We start from the raw sequence: 19999 nt of genomic DNA on the forward strand, positions 1-19999 counted from the left end.
TGTGGGTCTTTATGGTCTTAACCATTCTAGTGGGCAGGTAGTGGAAATTCATTGCTTTATTTTGTAATTGTTCTAACAACTACAATGCTAGGGCTTTTTAATGTTATTTTATACATCTTTTTAAATGTTTCATGCAATAATTTTTACTCCATACACTCTTTTCCTCTGTTTAATCCTATTCTTTTTCAGCTTTTAAAAAACCTTTTACTTTTACTGACAAAATAACTATGTTTTTATGCGGTACAATGTGATGCTTCCACACATGCATACACTGTGGAAGAGCAGGTCAGGCTAATTAACATATGCACTACCTCACATACTTATTGTTTCTTTACGGTGAGTACATTTAAAATCCTCTCTTTTAGCAATTTAAAAATATACACTGGGAGGCTGAGGCAAGAGGATCGCCAAGTTTGAGGGCAGCCTGGACTGCATAGTGAATTCAAGGCCAGCCTAGACTATATATAGTAAGACTCTTTCAAAAAACAACAACGCACCCCTCAAAAAAACACCAAAACAAGGACCCCAAAACCAAACACACGCACACATGCAAGCACAATTTATTAGCAATTGTAGTCACTTTGTCACTTGATAGATCACCAGGACTTCTTCCTGGCCAACTGAAATGTACCTTTGACCAACCTTTCCCCTGTCCCTGCTGCACACCCCTAGCACCTGCTCTTTCCCACTCTACGCTCTGCTTCCATGGGTTTGAATTTTTAGGCCACACATGCCAGTTTAATCGGTAACGTTTGTCTTTCTGCGCCTATCACTTAGCATAACATCTTCTAGATTCATCCATGTTGTTCCAAACATCGGATTCTGTTCTCTTGAACGACTGACTAGCATTCCATCGTTTCCTTTACCCATGTACCTAGTGATAGACAGGTCTACTGATTTCCTATCTTGGCTCTTGTGAATAACTCTGCAATGAACATGGGGGCTATAGATTTTTTTTTTTTTTATCGCACTGACTTCATTTCCTTTGGGTATATACCCACAAGTGGAATTGCTCGATCTCATGGTAATTCTGTTTGGTTTTTCTTTGGGAGCCTCCATATCATGTTCTGAAATGGCTGTACCACCAACCAGGTACGAGGTTCTTTTTTCTCCACCGATCTTTCGACAGTAGCTGTCCTAATAGCTATCAGGTGATCTCTCATTATGATTTTAATCTGCATTAGTGATGTTCAGCACATTTTCACGTATCTGTCAGCTTTTTGAGAATTGTCTCTTGAGGTCCTTTGCCCACTCCCAATAGGATTACTTGTTTTCTTGTTATTGCATAGTCTTGAGTTTTTCATATATTTTGGACATGAGCTTCTTATCTGACGCATGACTTATAAATATCTTCCCCTGATCTGCGGGTTGTCTTTCTTTCTGCTGTCTCCTTTGCTGTGTAGAAGCCTTTTAATTTCATATAATCCATTTGTCTCTCTTTGCTTTTATTGCTCTATATCTTCTTTTGTGTATTACTGAGTTGTGGGAGCTCTTGACATATTTCAGATACAAGTCCTCTATCCCACACATGTTCTGAAATTATTTCCCCCAATCTATGACTTGTCCTTTTATTTTCTCAGAAGTGTCTTCTTCCCAAGTGGTATGAATTTTGACGAAGTCCAGTTCATCCATTTTTTCTTTTATGGCATACAGTTTGTCTCCTATTTAAGAATCACTGCCTAACTCTAGTATACTAAGATTTTTTGCCTGTGTTGTTTTCAAGAAGTTTTATAATTTTAGCTCTGACATTTGGAACTAGAATCCACTTTGGGTTAAGTTTTTGTTTAGAGTATAAGGTAAGTGGGATAATTTTTTAAAAAACCATATGGCTATTAAATGTTGCAGCACTGTTCTGTAAAAGGACTGTCTTGTCCACTGAACCAACTTGGCTTCTTTGTTGGGAATTAACTGACTGTACCTGGGTGGTCTACTCTGGATTCTTCCTCCTATTTCATTGATCAGTACCACAGTGTCTTGATTGTATAGCTTTACAAGGTAGTGCAAGTTCTGCAACGCTGATCTTTTTCAAAATTGCCTTGGCTATTTTTTTTTTTTTTTTTTGAGACAGGGTCTTGTTGTTAAGTTGCCCAGGCTGTGCTTGAACTTGCAGTTCTCCTGCCTCAGCCTCCCCGAGTACAGGGATTACAGATGTACATAATACACTGGGCTGTGCTTCAGCTCTTTCAGGGCTGCTGTGTTTCAATTTTAGAACCTGCTTGTCAATTTTAGCAACAACAACAAAGGCCTTCTGGGATTCTGACAGGGCTTGCTTTGAATTTGTAGAACAATTTGGAGGAACTTAGCCCTTAACAACAGTGAGCCTGGGGACCCGTAAGCATGGTCCACCCTTCCATCCATGAAATTGGTCTTTCAGCCTTCTGTTTCTCTTGGCAGCCTCCACTGGACATACCTGGCATACACTTCGTTAAACCCTCCAAGTACTTCACTTTTCTTCGACTCCAAGAATATAAATGCAACCTCTTTTTACAGCTTTTTCGTAATACAGTTGGCATAAAATAAACTGAATGTATTTGACATATATAACTTGATATGTTTTAACAAATCTCAGTAAACACACGCCCCAATGAAGAGAACGAACCTATCCGATTACGCTGTCAAACACTCGCGTTGCTGAGTGAATCCACAGCTCGTTCCTGCTTCTCGCTCAGCTGTATTCGCCTGCGGAGCTGTGCTCCGTGTTCACCCACTCCACTCACGACAGGCCGGCTGGAAATGTGACAACTCATTTATCGAATATTACTGAGTACCTGCTCAAGGGAAGGGCACGGGAAGGCATAGGCAACATAGGCGCTAAAGGAGACCGCCATGGTGACTGCCCTTTGGTGCTGACATCTTAGAAGGAAAATCGGACATGAAACAACATAGTCGCAAGTAATCATTTGCTCACAATGAAGGACAGAATGCTCTGCAACCACCCTAGACTGGAGGCTCCAGAAGCTTCTTTAGAAAGCAGTGCTCCAGTGAGCGCAGAAGGACTCAGGAATCAACAAAATACGTCACCCCAGGGGCTGTGATAAGAGCCACAATGAAGTGGTTCTGGGCTCCAGGATACTCCCCGAGGCTGCGTATTTTTAATAACTGATTTATTTACTCACCTACTGAAGCCTCCAGTTCCTCCAGAAAATTAATCCTAGGCTTTGGCATAAAAACAGGATATAGGAGCCCCGTCACCTTCTGCCTTCTGAATCAACATTACAGTGGGAGCCCTCTCCAGGACAGAAACATCCCTCTGTATAATGAGATGACAATGTCTCTCAGGAATCATAGTAAAATCCCGAATAGAGTAACAAAAAGAGTTGTCATCCCGAAGAGAACAGCAGCAGGAGCTACCCTGGCCAAGCGCGTAACCGTGGGGATGCGCCACTGTGTGCTTAGCTTCTGAACTGCTCTCGGATACTGGTTTCTTTTCCCCTCTAGTTCTTGGTTATTACAGATAAAACCCTTCCTGTCCACTGCCCAGCAAGAGTCCTCAGTAGGCACTTCTCGCGGGCAGGGACTCTGTACTCTTACTCCAACGCACATGGCAGCCTTAGACGTGGACACTGTCCCCGCCAAGAATAAACTAAAACCCAGAGAGTGAATAACTTGCCTATGGTTATGCATTGCTTGGTGACAGAGAAGAAATCTGTGCACACAGCTTTCCTCCCTTATCCACAATACAAATCAGCATGCAAACAAGAATGCTACAAGGACCCTAAAAAGGAACAGGGTAGGGGTTCCTGAAACTCCGTTAACATCAAAATAATTTGGTGATGGACAACAATATGCTGGTGGCTCTGACTGCTACTGCTAAGGACCAGTGGCTCTGACCGATACCATGCAGGGTGAAATCATCAGGGAAGACAGTGTGGTGTCAAACAAACCTGAGTTCAAGGAGCAGTGTGTTACGGTTTGTGTCTGGCTGTCCCCCCACAGCCTTGTGCAGTCATGGGGATTCATAGTGCAATGCCGGGATGAAGGGTACTGGAATTAGGCTGAGTGATTGCTGATGGGATTGGCACCGCCCTAATCCCAGTAGTCTAGATAAAAGGGGCAGAAAGAGGCTTGTTTCCTCCTTCTGCTGTTGTTTGTTGCTTTTGCTGTCTTCTGCCACCATGACCTGTTGCCCCTGTGCCATGTGCCATCCTGCCTTGGAGCCAGCTGATTATGTACTAAAACCTCTACAAACTGTGAGCGAAAGAAACCTCTCCTCCTTTAACTTTGGTTGTCGGGTATTTTGTCTCAGCAATGAGAGAAAAGTAACTAAGACACAATGCTTCTACTTTTTGCCTGTGGTTTCAGGCAGGTTAGCTAAGCTTGTTTAGTGTGATCACAGACTGAGGAAAACCATGTGAGTGTCATAGTTCTTTGCTGTGCAAAGGCCAGAGGTACCGTGTGTAAGCACTGGCGACTCAGGCAGGACTGGAGCCGTGCACACAGCAGATGGTCGTGAAAGGTTCCCTCTAGAGATTCCCACAGTGGGAGATGAGCCAGTCTCCTGGTCTTAGTCCTCAAACTCGCAGCGACTCTTCAGTGCTGGTGTGGCATGGAACCCAAGCCATCAGAGGACAGCGGCGCCCTGTCTACCTTTCTGTATAGACTTCCTGCAGAATGACCGGAAATGCTGAAGAGGCGGCACTCTGTCCCCATGGCCACAGCATTCTGAATATCCTCTTTTCCATCTCACTTTTGCCACAAAAATAAACACACAGGTAGAGTCTAAAACCACTGTATACAACAGGGGGAGAAGATGTTGGCGGGAAAACCCTCTCTTTTCTCATGACTTGGCTAGAGAAACAAGGGGGCAGTTAGGGGGTCTTTTGTTGTTGTTTTAAAGGGAATACTGGCGTACCGAATGTCACCCGACACCCTACAGGAGACGGTGTAAAAGTCATCTCTGATGAATGAAAATAAATCCCAAAAGATGAACGCATGTTTTATTAGCTACGCTCATGCCTTTCATTGGCCAATATACTCCTGACCAGGGTATCACACATCAATCTCTTTCAGAACAATTTCTTTTACACTCAGCTGGAGCTACATTTAAAAACAGGACAAAACAGGGAAATCTTACATGCTTAATTTTTGGTGGTGATTTCCTGTCTCTTCCCCTTAAAATCCACCTTTGATTTCAGAGTCTTGAAATAAATTTCTTCAATAAATACATGTACCAAGTACAGCTTCATTTAATAACATTTCATGATTTCTTAAGAATTCCTAATTCAACAAATCCTGAGTCAATGAAAGAAAATGGTCGCTCCCTCCTCCCAAAGGCCGGCTGACCACGGGGGATAAATCTCATCACTCTTCCGTGCCAGCTGCGGCTAAGTGATTTATGCAGCCCTGTGCTCGCGGCTGATACCACCGTCGCCCGCTGTGGTGCGGGCCTCTGCGGTCACTGCTCTGCCTCGAATGCAATGTCCTCTCCCCCACTGCCTCTCCCCCAGCCTGGGCTCGGGCACTTTCCCCTGGGAAGACCTTTCCTGGTCTCCACACTTAACCCCTGAACCTGTCCTAATCCATCAGCCGCACCGAAGGAGCGGTGATAGAGAACACTTCTCCCTGAAGACAGCTGGCCGACCTCGCCACTTAGACCCGGAGAGCTGGCCGGCAGCAGGCCTGCACTCTGTCCCTCAGCGTGGCTGGCGTGGGGTTTGCTGATGTCACGTTTACTGTTCAGGAGCCCAGCTGCCCGACTCAAGGGTCTGCTGCTCAAGGACACAATTGGTTAAAATACTACAGATGTGCTTTTGAAACTATCCCCTGGGGCTCCCTTTCGACCTCTTCACCATTGCTGCTTGGGGACAGGGTTTCCCCAGGGGCTGTTGAAGGACAGCTTCCTAATCCGTGCTCTCATGCACAGTTTTTGAACTCTGCTGGGAGAGTTTGAGAATGATGACTCTGGAGAATGAAATACAATGCGCTTTTTCAAGAAAGACCAGCAATCACAGTGGGAGACAGTGAGCCCTTAAATACATGGTTTAAACCTCCTCACCTCGTAGCCAAACTGCAGCTCATCGGAGGTCAGCATGATGATGTCATCGTCGATGGCCAGCACGGCCTCAGTTTCGATTTCATCGTAAGGGAAGAAGCGGTTGCTCAGCTTGTTTTCGGCGGTTCTCACGACTTTTAATGGAACCCGGATTTTAGGCCAAAGAGAATCTGGAAGAAAATCAGAACAGGGTGTTTACTACTTGCTGAAAATCTGTGAGGAGATTAAGTGTTGAAAGCACCTATCACAGGTAAAGCAGAAGGGTCAGCTTCTATCTGTGGCTTTCAATAAACTCAAAGATACAACAACTTGTTACAGAAGCATTTTTATCATAATAAATATATATGTACACATTTCTACCCTCTAAACCCTCAACAACACCACTAATTCCTCAATACTGTCTTAATTAGAATAAACAAACTGGCTTCAAATCACAACTGGATGCAGAAAAGCAAAATCACCTGTATTAGATTTAGCTCTAATGATCTAATGAGATGTCCCCATATTTCCTGCGTGTGGATGGTCATGGATCATGGGGTGGCTATGCTCATCTATGGGTGACTTTGGGGTTGAATGTGCTGTTAGGTGGAGCGTGGCTGGAGGCGAGGCACTGAGGTGGCACCTGGAAGGCTGTATTCTTCTTGTAGGCTCCTCCTCCACCTCTCTGCTTCCTGGCTGCCATGGGGTGAGCAGCTTTCTTCCGCCAGGCCCTGCTACCATGCCATTTCAGCCCCCAGTCAGCCAACCATGGACTAAACCCCCCGGAAATTGTGAGCTAAATCTATCTCTGCTCCTTTAAATTGTGCGTGTCTGTTGGTATTTTGTCCCTGCATGGGGAAGTGACTAAGATAGCTCGAAGAGTTCATGATGACAGTAACAGTGAGTGTGGGTCACTGCAGTCTCAGTCTCTGCCACCTCTGCCAAGTGTTCTACAATGTACTTCCACGTGGTGCCTTAGCTACAGGCCGGCCATGCTCGGAACCACAGAGTCCATACCAAGGGTGCCCGCCTTGCGGGCCCTTCAGCCCTGCCACCCAGGCGGGGCTCCTGACACCCCCCTCACAGCGAGCGGCAGGTCTGCTGGGAGCAGTACTGCCTTCCAACCGAGCACTTCATGCCCTCCTCCTGACTCACTAGGTTTGGATTCTCATTATGACCAATTTACAGAGTAAATATCAAATTTCTAGGTCCAATTATGTTGGATTTTCTAGGATACTGAAGAAACACCAATATAACTTGCCTCATGTATTCTTTTCTCATTCTACTTTGAAATAATTGGAACAATTCAACCGCAGGTTCTTTAACACGTTGTATTTAGCATAACCCATAGTTAACACTTCGTTTGTACAGTTCCAATGTTGCAGACCTCAGTGTTCTTCTTGTTCATGTAACATTTGCCAGGTGTGACCAGGAAAGCCAGGCATACTGATTTCAAAATGTCCATCATGACACTGCAGGAAGATCTAATTTTTGTGGGTCTTGAGGCCATAAAGAAGAAGACAGAGTGAAAGTCAAAGAGGACAAGGCAGTCTTACTGATGTGGATATTTATGATATCCCATGTGTGCATATTTATGATATGACCCCGACCCCATAATGCATCACTTCTAAGGGAGACAGTCACAATTTTATATTCACCTGTGGCAGAGAGCCCGAAATAGTAACGGTCAATTCAAAGAGAAGTGTGTCTGCAGAGAGGGCTGAGTCCTAGACTAAAAATGATCCTTCCTGCCACTGTCTTTTAACTGCTAACAAGTTAATTCTAGTTTCATTCACTCATTCCACACCCCTAAGACCTCTGGATGAATGCAGGGGCACATAGCCAGGAGACTGGAGACCTATGTTCCACATTAGCTCTAATTCTCAGGGGAAGAGCAGGCTAAGGAGGGGAGCTGTGTTATTCTGCACAGGTCCTTTACAGACAGGTGCCATTCAATCCACATTGGTCCTTTACGGTGTCACTCAATCCTCCCAACAACCCCAAGGGGCACAATTTATAGATAAAGCAGTATTTACGTGGCTCAGAGAAGGTAAGTAACTGGTTCAGTGAGACACAGCTAATAAATGACAAGGCCAGTATTGGAAACTAAATCTGTTGGGGATCAAGGGTCAAATATGACCTGTACCATCCATTGAAGCCTAAAAATCCCAATTCTATTTTTGTAGGTCTGGAATAAAACTATGAAGTTCAGTAATTTTCTTCTGTAATCATCTGTATTCTTCCTTGCTTCAGAGAAATAAAATCCCTGTCACATAACTATGGTTCCCAGACCCTTATAAAACATGATTAAGTATAGTACCTAAAATGAAGGCGGTGATAGCTCTACCTATTAGACCAGGGGTTCTTAGACTTTTTGGTCTCAAAATTCCTTCATGCCCTTAAAAACTGAGAGTCCCAAAGTAGTTTAATTTACACTCCAGGGGTGGTTCCAGGTAGGCTGCACTGAGGCTGTAGGTGGTTTCCAAGGAGAGCCATGAAGAATGTGTTCCGTGTTAAACCTGAGGAAATTTTCCAACACGAGTGCACATTCCTTAGCCTGGAGACTGACGTTTTCCTCTCATACCAATGCACTCCGGGAAACTCCACTGTTCCCCTATGAAAGAATTAAAGATGGCAACGGAACTCATGCCTCAGTATCACTATGCAAACAATTTCAACCTCCCAGGGCCCCTGGAAGGAGCTTGGAGACACCCTGGGTGCCCACGTCACACTTTGAGAATTGCTGTGCAGGGATTCATGTACAAATCTGGGCACCGAAATCTAAGAGAAGAACCCACAAAGCCAATGAATAGTGTGGAAGGTGCTTGGGGGACGGTGCAGGCCCGGAACCCGGGATTCCTACAGAGTGCTTCCGGGTCATCGATCTCCCACCTTGCAGTGCTGCATTCAGTCTGCTGCCCGGCTGTGCCCGAAGCTGGCTGTCCCTGCAATACCTCTCCCTGCCGGCTGGCACACAGTGGAGAGCTCTGTCAGCAGAGGGCACTGGAGGGCCGCTGTGGGGCACAGGGGCCTTTCTTGCCGGTTCTGGTGGGCCAGGTGTACTTCCTGCACCTGCAGCCCTGGCCGGCAAGCAGTGGTATGAGCCCCCAGGAAGTACAAGCAGTATCCTTGGGGTGAGCTCCACCGCCGCCCTGGTTACTTTCCTAGCAAGGCCACACCCGACACCCGGTGAGCTTCCCATTCGGTCCTGTGGGGACCCAATGGGTGGCTGGTTCCTCACACGCTGCAGCATCCAGGGAGCCGCGGCCCTGCCCTCTCCAACAGCGGCTGAATCTCAGGCCAGTGGGGAGCTGGGGCTTGATGTGGGGGCACTGTGGTTCTCCTCAGTTCACTCCAGAGGTCTTTAGCATTCTCCTTCCCTGGTAGCGGACAATCCTGTTACAGGTTAATGATTTCTTTATATTACATTTTTCCTGTTGCAATTGCTGCGTGGTTTCTGTTTTCTCACCAAACCCTGACTACAAGGGATGTCACAGCCGTTCTTGGATAAACAGGGAATTCTTCCCTATGGCCCCTGGAGTTAGAACTGTAACTGATGTCGGTGAAAGTTCCAGAGGAACTAGGTAAGAATTTCCTGATGGTACAATCTATCTGAAGACAGAATAAAATGCCTTCAGCAGCACAAGGTGCCCTTTTACCTGAAATGCGCTATAACTTTGGTCAGATTTCTACTTGACGTCAGCTGAGGGGCTCAACAGGATGGCTCCGTGGGCCCAGGGCTCCAGGAAACAGTAACATAGCACAGCGAGCACAGGCGGGAGCAGCCCGGCCCCACCGCTCATTAGCTATGCGACCTTGAACACGTCAGTCACTTTCCACTACGGAAAAGGAACAGAGACCCCATCTTCATAGCGCTTGGCACACCCCAGGCACACACTGAATGTCAGCTGTAGCCAGGGATGGTGCACGCCTGTCATCTTAGCACTCGGGAGGCTGAGGCAGGAGAGTGCTTCGAGTTTGAGGCCAGCCGGAGCTACATAGTGAGTTCATGGCCAGCCTGAACTATAGGGCAAGATCCTCGAAAAACAATAATAAATGTCAGCTGTGTCTTCCCACGAAAGCCAGCGCTATTCACAAAGGCAAAGGATTTTTAGGAACCTTAAGGAGAGGTGGCTGAGGGGTGTGTCCCCGACGATCCAGAGACATGCCCCCAGCTCACGCCTTCCACCTTCCGTGCCCCACCTTCACATCAGCGCAATCCTGCCCTGGAGCTGAGACCGTCTCACTTAGGAACAAAACTACAGAACATGGAACTTTTGCCACATTAATGCCACAAGGCCACAAATGATTTCTTTTCCACGCTCCGTACACCACCAGGATCCCAGACCTCCGCTTGGGAGTGTGGACAGCACGCTCACTGCCCAGGGCCTTCCACATTCGTTACCTGTAGGAAGCCAGAGCATCCTGGGGACAGTGCCCATAAAGAGCTCACGTGTCCCTGTGACGTCTCTGGGGGGAAGTTTTAGAGAGCGAGGAAAGCCACGGGGGTCCAGGTGGAGATGATGAGTCAGATATCAGAAATATGACTCTCTCTGGTCTAAGTTAGGTCTCGGTCACCAAAATCCTTCGACAAAAGTGGCCTCCATTGCAGGGGTCAGTTGCCCACGGATCGTCACGACCACAAGACAAGATTCTAAGCAGAAGTCCAGCTGCTTCTCTGCAGCTCTCTGGATGAAACCCGCCCATGCGGGAGGGACCAGCCTTCTCCGAGGCTTCAGCATCCCGCTGCGAAGTGCAGGGGGTGGGGATGGGGTGGGTGGCAGAGACCATGCCCTTAGAGGGTCCTGGTGGCAAACTGCAATTCTAGAAAAGTTACAGTGAAGAAACTGGGACTGCATTCAGTAGAGACAGAAGGAAGAATATATGTGAAACAGAAAAGAATTTTCTTCCCAATGGCATTTCGAAAGAATAAATTGACTTTTCTGTCTCTCTTTGAGCCCCTGACAAGGGTTGTAGCTGAAATAAAGGCAGTAGCCCTGTGCAAAGGGCACGAGCTTTGGATCCAAGGAGGTTTGTGTTTGTTTCCGTCCCTGCCTTTTGCAACTTTGTGATTTAGGCAAATTACTCATGAGTTTCATTTCTCCTGAGTGAGGATAATTACAGCTTCTTGGCAGGCTTGTGATAGGATAGAGATAATGTGTGCAAAGTATGCAGCAGTCCCATTCCTAGGATGCAGTAGGCAGAAATGCAAGGTTTTTAACAATCTCGAGCTGTTATCTCCACAGACAGATTCCTGTGAAGCCCTCTGAACTCCCTTCCCTGCTGATAGCCTGCAGCAGTCTAGACGGAAGGTTATGGGGAAGCCGAGGGAAGGCTGTCAAAGCCAGAAATCTCCAAGCTCTGTGCTGTTGGAAAGCCCGATGCAGGTCCCTGCCTCACCCCTTTTATGTTCTAAACAGGACGGCACACAAGCCTTGCAGCTTGGGTCTCATCCTGGGACTCCGTAGCAGGCAAAATAGAAACGTTACCTTCTAGTCACAAAAAGACTAACCTGAAAACTAGGATTTTCCAAGGATACACTGAATTTATGAAGAACAAACGGTTGAGCCAGGTGACCTGATTGCTTCACAGTAGGAGCTCTAGTCCAGCTCAAAGGAGCAAAAGAACTCCTGTGTCAAGGATTCTTCTCCTCCTCCTCCTGCTCCTCCTCTTCCTCTTTCTTCTTCTCCTTCTTCTTTCTTAAAGTATATTGATTAACAGCGTTCTCCATGTTGGATCCAAGAGAGATGTGAGCAAAGGGAATTTTTGTCCAGCTTGGCAAAAGTCCTGTGAAATACTCTGCCTACTGAGCACTATCGTCCACACAGAGTTAACGATCAGGCCGCCTTGCACGAACCCGGAGCGCCACGCCGTGCAGCGTAGGCCTGGGCCTTGTGACCCCAATTTTTCAGAGCCTCAGAACCCAGCTCAACGGAAAGCGGCTTCTGGGCTTCTGCCCTGCCCACCGGGGACCATGATATCACAACTGGAAGCTGCAAGGCCCCTCCTGTGATTCAAATTTTAAAATGAAATCAGTTAAAACCAAGGGCTGAATTACCTAAAATGGACAGCGTAAGAGGCCAGGGCCAGGGCAAATGACCTCTGCTCCCATCAAGTCTGGAAACTGAGGAGTTGCGGGTAGGGGACGGCAACAGCCTGGCTTTTTATTGACAGAGCTTAAAACCAATGTGACGAGAAATTGGTTGCTGGAAATTTCTATCGCCTAGCCTAAGTATTTACTTAAACTTCAGACCCAGCAATTTAGACATACATGTAACCAAAAGAAAAAAGTATTCGGTTGGGTAGGAAAATAAAAAAAAAAAAAAAAAAAAAAAAAAAAAAAAATGGGAGGAGGTAAGTTGCTGCCTACACTAACCCTCCCAGCAGCAGACATGTTAACCGCAGTATTTATTTTAGTAAATGTAGAGAAAGTGAAAAACATCACTTTTGCCTCTAATATTTCAAAGCCTTAGATTGGCACTACATTTTCTTTTTAATATGCATGTTACTAATGCTGTCCATGAAAAATCAGAGGCGTTGGCTGGCGGAGCAGAGCTCCCGTTTACCAACTAAACAAACAGCCCGCAGAAGATTAAACACGGTTCATGTTCTACCCAAACAGCCACCTCGCCAGAGCCAGGGCCCTGACCTAAAAACCACTGTCAAAAAGAAGCCAGTCCATCACAACACGTGTCAGAATTAGGGCCTCATCAGCTCAGAGCCAAAGTATTTGAAAAATAAACCAAACCCTTGGTCGCACAAAAGTAACCACTGCATTTGAGCAGGGTCTACCAAAAATAAAACGGGATACCCACTTCCAAACCCCGGCTGGTGCTACTGCTTTTAGTTACATCAGCACAGGCACATGAACTAGGAGCAAGAGAAAGCTTTCTCCTTTCTCATTTCTGCCCCAACAAATAGTTCACCTTATGCCTAAAGCGCCTAACCAAGGTTGGAAGGGAAGACTCCTTTGCACTTTTTTAGCGTTGTTTTTGTTGCTGTTTTTTTTTTGAGACAGGGTCTTGCTATATATAGTTCAGGCCGGGCTTGAACTCATTATGTAGCTCAGGCTGGGCTCAAATTCTCAGCAATCTTCCTGCCTCAGCTTCCTGAGTGCTGAGATTACAGGTATGCTCCATCCCACCCAGCTTTTCAGTTGTACTTTCGATTAACAAATGATGCTTGCATGTATTACAGGGTACAGAGCGACAGTCCAGTCTAGTATGTGTGTACACTGTGGAACAGTCGTTGGAAACACTCGTATCTCCATGCTGTGCCCATGCTGGCTGCCTTTGCATGAATGTGTCGCTGCACACAGGGCCTCCCAGGCCCACAAGGGCCGCATGGTCTTCCTTCTTAAAACGCATGGCAAGGGAAGGGGCGAATGAGGCAGGCAGGCATGGAACTCACTTCGCCAGGGCAAGGCGATCGCTGTGGATGGGGCCATGGGGCCGGCAGGGCCCTCTCGACTTCCTGCTCCATCCAGCACCTCGGCCTTCCCTGGCATTCTCCTGTCTTACTTAGGTGACACCAACAATTCCCCTTCTCTCTGCCCCTTTCCTTCTTCTTTACTAAAACCAAACAAGCAGAATAAAAACCCACAAAACTGGCCCTGATACAGCATTGAGGGAAGGAAAAAAGTCGGCACAGAAAGCTCTCAAGAAAAAAAAAAAGTTGTACTTCAGGGCATAATGTAGGATTTCCGTATAAAATAGCCATTGTATTCATGCAAAGCGCAGCTCCCTAAACCCAAGGGGAAAGTACAGGAACGCTTTCAAAGCAAAAGATCCCATGAAGTTTTTGCAACGTCTCAGAAGGCACTGAAGAGTTTTCTTGGGCAAATTCTGATTTGCCTAAGAGAGACAGAAATAGGGTGCTCTCCCAGCCGCGAGGAGAAATCCACTACTGGGAGTCTGTAGGCCGACTACCCCGGCTTCACATAATCCATTAAAAGCACCAGCCATAAAAAGCACAGATACTACTGTCAGGCAATAAACTAGACCTTATCGGTGGCGGTGGTGCACATTAGAAACTTCAAACTCATTCCTCGCTCTAATCCATCAGAAACTTCCTGGCTTTAATAGGCTATAAATGGCAGGAGCTTTGAAGTCCCTGGGATTAGGATCAGTAATAGACAGACTCAATGAGAAACTAAATGCAGGTGGAACGTACTCCATGGGCCCCGAATTAAAAACAAATCCAATTAATCAAATAGTCCTCAACCCTAGCTGCCAGCCAGCCGCTTGTAGGGGTGGCCCAGGCAGGGGACAGGGAGATTCGGGAGGGACCGGTGGCAGCTTTGGAGGAGCTTGCTTGAGGGCTGACTCCCCTGTAAGGGGTGCTCCGCTGGCCCTTTCCCAGTCAGAAGCGGGCCACCCTTTTTAGGTTTTTTTTTTCTTCTTTAAGGAGAGCGCAGTATCAGAGCAGAGATAAGGAAAGAGAAAACTAATGCCTTTTAAACTGAGTTTTCATGTAAACAAATCAGCTGGATGGCTGCGGGAAGCGGAGCCCTGCTTTCCCAAGGCTGGGAGCCTTTGATCCTCCTGACTCCTAAGCCGTCAGACACTTGTGGCTGCAGAGGATGCCAGGGCTGGGAGTTAAGTGGGCCACCCTCGAGCACGGATGCGATGACAGAGAACCGGGCCCAGGCTGCCAGGGACACACCGACAAAGCAGGAGAATTCATCTCAAATGGAAGATGTGAATGAACGGGGCCAGGCCGGGTCACGTGGCCAGCTGAGAGCTGCAGGCCAGTCCCAGCCAGGCACCGCATGCAGCCTTTCCGCACTCTCCTTACCTTCCGGAGGGTTTTTATTCTGATTATTCCAGACGACCAGCAGCTTGGACAGACTGGGCACCTTGGACACCTCGGTGATGACCCGGAAGAGGCTCTCCACTCGGTCGTAGGTGAGGACGATGGCGGTGAAGCCCTGCGACTGCGGGGGGATGAGCGGCAGGAAGAGCGGGTTGCTCACACTGCTCCACTTCTGCAAGAGGACCGAGGAGCACAGGTCAGCGTGGGTCACAGCAGCACCTGACACCATCAGTACATTCAGCCACGGCTACGGCCAGGCAGAGAGGTGAGCACCTGTTCCAAGTCTCCCTCTCCTCTAAGTCTGTATGCACTCCCTTTAGGGAACTGTGGTTCTCATACCATCGAAAGCAGAGTTGAGAATTTCTGCGGCTGAGAAGAGACGTCAGGTTACACTTGAGATTAAAGGCAGGCACTTACCTCTGCTCCCTCCCTCAAGCCACCAAAAGGGGAGCTGATGAACATTAAAAAAGTAACTCCAGGGGTACAGAGATGGGAGAAGAGCCAAGAGCCAGTGACAGACTGAAAAAGCCCCAGAAGGCCAGAGACGGGTATGTGGGTGGACAGCGGCCAGCGGACACCCCACGGAGGGTTGGAGGCTAAACTCACCCGGCCTGGCCAGGAAAGGGGGGCGGCACGGGAAGCACAGACTGCTTACAAATCTGTGTCAGGAGCAATTAGAGGTGCAGAAAAGTACTCTTCCTATGGGAGATGGAGAAGGGAAGTTTATTCCTTGAGGAAACTGAAGCTCCAGACCCGGGGACACTGGCATAGCAGAGGGGAGACAGGCAAAAATTTTTTTTTTCATTTTATTTTTATTAAGAGTTCCTTAACACGCAAACCTGCATGCTATGTAATATTCTGCTTAACATCCCAGTAGGGCTTGATGAGCACAACTGAGTTTTCTTTTCATCAGTCAGGAAAATGCTTCCTTAATCAATGTCCTCCAGGCCCATTAACACACAGAAAATATCAGTGGCAGAGATGCACCTCCCTCTTCCCATCAAAGCCCACTGATATGGAAAACGAGCGACCTTTCTGGTGACCAGTAAGCACAGCTCATCATGCAAGTCCAGGAGACTCGCACACCGCACATCGGCATGGTTACCGTGACCAGAATCCTCCCATGTTCAAGGATCTTCATGTTGAACAAGGAGCCCTCATCCTTGTTCCCCCACAAGTTTCCAAGCTACTGGTGGCCATGTGGCCAGCCTAGCAGCGCCCATCTCCCAGGGGCACCCTCCGGGCAACAAGCGGCCTCATACAAAGGACTTGTGATCAGCTTTTAGTGCCTCCCTCTTAATCATGAACAGATTCTGGAATCACACACGTTTTGAGAGCATCTTCAGTAGGAGCAACAGAAGCCAAGGAACAAAGAAAAGAGGAGCTCAGAAGAAACAGACAATAGAAGCAGCAGAAGGGAATTCAAACAATAAATTACATCCTTGGGGAGATAAGATTTTTCATCCATGAAACAAGGACAAATTGCTATTTTCACTTAAAATGCTCTGTCAAAGACCAGAAAGAACTTATGGATGTTAAAAATACAATTCTTTATAGTTTTTTTTTTTTTTTTTGTAAAGGATAGGACTCTAAGATAAAGATGATAAAATATTCCATACTGGTAAATAAAAAGAGATTAAAAAAAAAAAGGACAGAAAAAAAGAGAAAATCCAAGAAGCCCAACATCCATTTAATAGGAGATTCCACAAAGTAAGTACAAAATCTGGATAGAATGAATCTATCCAAGAAGTTAAACATGTTCTAAGTACAGAAGATTCAAGGGCTGTGAACTTTCAGTTCACAAGGGACCCGTCAATAGCCAGTACAGTGAACATAAAAAAGAAGACAGACAAAAATAAAACCAATGGCAAAATAAAACAATGAAACAGAATCCACTATCATATCAAAGGTCAGTACCTTTACACACAGGGAACAAGGGAAATTCTCACAATGTGTGAATCTACACAGCAAGTCTGAACGAATTCACTGTGCAATTCTCAAAACTCTGTATGCTCGAAATCTGTTCAAAATAAAGTTGAAAGAATAATGAAATACAGTCTCTTTCCTACCACTAAAATGTTAACATTATTTAAGTGTAGCCACGTAAACAAGTATCTTTGTACTGATGACAGGAGAAAGATTATATAACGTTCTGATGCTTTTAATAACGTCACTGAGATATAATTCATATATCACAAGCATTCATGAAAGAATATGATAGTTTTGGGATACTACATTAAATTTAAAAAATTTTTCCCACCTAAACCATTTGCAAGTGTATAACTGAGTGTCACTAGTACTTACACTCACGTTCATTTGTAAATTAGCGTGTTTAAAAATAGGACTGAACTCCATCTCTGCTTAGAGGAGAATACGAAAGGCACTACTGGAACTCTGGCCATCTTACGCGTCCCTCAAGCCTTTCACACTCCAATTCCCCAGGTCCCCTACCAGTCTCATCACATCACTGATGGACACCCATCACCACATACATGAAAACAGTTGCCGGCCAGATGTAGCGGTGTGGGAGGGGCACAGGCACAAACACGTGGAGTACACATGAAGCGGGAGCTCAGGGAGTCCGAACTGGATCCCCAAGTCCTAATTAACCTGATATTAAAGCCAAAGTGGTCCCCTACATAGTTTGCACAAGCAGGAGACCCAACAGGAAAGGTTATCTATCTCTGCAGTGCTGACTTCCGTTTCTGTGACGTCACATTCTGACCCTGAGCTGTAGTCTCAGGAAGGTGCTGGATTTTAGTATTTGCACCCTAGCATCAGATTATATTTCTAGGAATCATTCTCAGTTTTCTCCCTCAAGTCTTACTCTTCATCTCTTCTTGACTTTTATGGAAAGTGAAGTCACTAAGTAGCCCCTTGCTTAATTCACAATCTGAAAGGAAGAGGTGACGGTCTAGCTGCCATTAGCACCTGCAACCCACCTCCCCTATACCTCGTGACACTATACTCCTTAAAGTCCACTTGAAAAACACCTTTTTAAGTGGCAAAGAAACAAAAAAAGATTTATGTGCATCCAATAATTTAATGTGTGATACTGAAATGGCTAAGATTTACTTAACATTTACTAAGCACTAGGCACTGTGCTTTCATTCGTGTCTCAGTGAAGACTCGCACAAACCCCAAGATTGGCCTGGTCACTGTTTTTGTTTTAGAGGTGACGGAACTCTAAGATCAAAACTGATGCATGGTGTTCAAGGCTCTATAGCTTGTAAGTGCTGGAACCGGGATTCAGCCCAGCCAGCCCGCTTGCAGAATCCAGATGTGCAACTGCCCACTCCTCCGTGCTCTCCTACAAACAGACCAGCGGAGTCCATGGAAAACACCATTTTATAGACTCTACAAGCGGAAGTGTGGAGAACTGCAGTGCTTACTACTTCTAGCTCTTCTCTAAGACAAACGCCCCAAGAATTCTTCACCCCTGTTATCACACATAAGCAGAAAGCAAGAACCCACAACCCACTCAAACACTACGATTTCAGCAAGTACAGGGAGCACAAATGCACCAACTGTACAACACGGAGACGAAAGGAGCACATAAATTTAAAAAGGTAAATACGCCATTGACACAGAAGGAAAAACTATTAAACTCCAACAAAATGAGGTCTGTTCTTGGGAAGCAGAGAGGACACTGAAGCAGCCACACGCCTGAGGACACTGGAAGGTGAGGAAGGTTGCTGGACACGTGCACGGCTTGGGGGCCCTGGAGTTTGAATTGAGGTGCCCTGAAAAGCACCCTCCTCCGATGTCAAGGTGCCACCAAGGAGCAGGAGCCAAGACTCGCAAAAGGACAGATCCTGGCCCATCCCATGTGTCAGCTCCAGGCGGGAGGTGTTTGGTCAGGGCAGGGGAAGGACAGGAAGGAATGACAGGCTGGGAAGTGGATGGTCACTTTCTTGTCATCCCCTCTTCCTCATGGCCCATCCACTTCCCAAGCAGGGCTTGAACAAGCAGGGCTTGAACAAGCAGAGACGGCATGGGAGAGGCGGCCTGTAAAGAAGTGGGTGTGGCCTGCACTCCCCACCAGTGCAGCTTCAGAGATGACACAGGAGGTGACAGGCGGGCTACAGCACAGATGCCTCATGAGAATCAGGCTCGGTTCTTTCCAGTGGGATGCGCTGCTGGGGGCGACACGATGACTCCGAAAGTGAGGCCACGTGTGCAGTCCCTTTGGGCATCCAGCGTCCTTAATCTGAAGGCAGGCTCGTTCACCTACTAGCTAGCCATGTGACCTGGGAGAAGCACTTCACCTCTCTTGCATCCCAGGTTCTCTATCTATAAAGTCCTGCTACTACTACCTTTCTAGGTAGCATTGCTGAGGACCAGCGAGGCCATGCACATAGCACACCTGGCATCCACAGGCACTGGACAGATGGCAGCTGGTAGCTGATCTCGTGTGAGGAACCATCTGTCTGTGCACACTTTCTTTTTCTTTTCCTTCCTATGTGTTGTATTTTACCTGGCCCGAAAGCCCCATGCCAACAGGAGCTGTAACACCCAGGCACCAAGTACAGTGCCTAGTGCTGCTCAAAAACAGAAAACACTTGTAGAAAACGGAGTAAGATAAAGCCAAGTGATCCAGGGCACATCCTGTCTGTCCTGAATTTCCAGACACAAACAGCTGGTGGACATGCAAATGAGCGATGAGGTTTGAAATGGTTTCCAACTTAGCCAGTTCATTTTTGTGGCACTTCTGCTGTCCTAGGCACTCTGAAGAAGTATGAGATTTTACAGGGAGTTTCACCAAGGCCTAGGATCTAGGCCTTGCCATTTGCTAGTTGTCAGTTTCATCATCGGCAAAATGGGGACTATGACAGCACCTATCTCACTGCACAAAGACGGTGAAATACGATTATGCACAGAAACATCTATCAGAGGGCTCAACACGCGATGCCACGAGTGATAGTTTAAAACAAACACGAACACTTCCTGCTCTTCCCAGCTTGTATTTTTCTCGTGCGCTAAAACACTGGCCTTAGCAATTCTCCTATCATTCCTGCGAGCGTTACTTCATTTAGTCTACATTTCCTGACCATACGCTCTAAGCCCAGAATAGTGTTAAAGCTGTAAAGGTGAACACATTCCTTTCTCTCAAAATACTCCTAATCTGGCTGGGGCAAACAGCTAGGCAAGAAGATAAATTACAATGCAAGAAACAGGTAGTACACGCAGGCATCAGGGACCTTCCAGCGGGTG

General features: G+C 46.7%; 1 protein-coding gene and 1 long non-coding RNA gene across 2 annotated transcripts in view; both read right to left on the minus strand.

The window, feature by feature from the left end:
- Window positions 1-19999, minus strand: part of Ext2 (exostosin glycosyltransferase 2) — a gene marked incomplete in the record, with an annotated part of 134434 nt that overhangs the window by 30010 nt on the left and 84425 nt on the right. The window contains 2 exon segments of the mRNA XM_013514241.1: window positions 5996-6162; window positions 14768-14957. Of these exon segments, the coding sequence (XP_013369695.1) occupies window positions 5996-6162; window positions 14768-14957 (357 nt within the window).
- Window positions 7239-10197, minus strand: LOC102023918. The gene is made up of 3 exons (XR_260850.2): window positions 10091-10197; window positions 8292-8585; window positions 7239-7470 (listed from the first exon to the last, which is right to left on the minus strand). It is a non-coding gene; the product is annotated as an uncharacterized LOC102023918 (long non-coding RNA).

The sequence above is a fragment of the Chinchilla lanigera genome, unplaced genomic scaffold (assembly GCF_000276665.1).
Source record: "Chinchilla lanigera isolate Chin_1 unplaced genomic scaffold, ChiLan1.0 scaffold00021, whole genome shotgun sequence".
Taxonomy (NCBI): domain Eukaryota; kingdom Metazoa; phylum Chordata; class Mammalia; order Rodentia; family Chinchillidae; genus Chinchilla; species Chinchilla lanigera.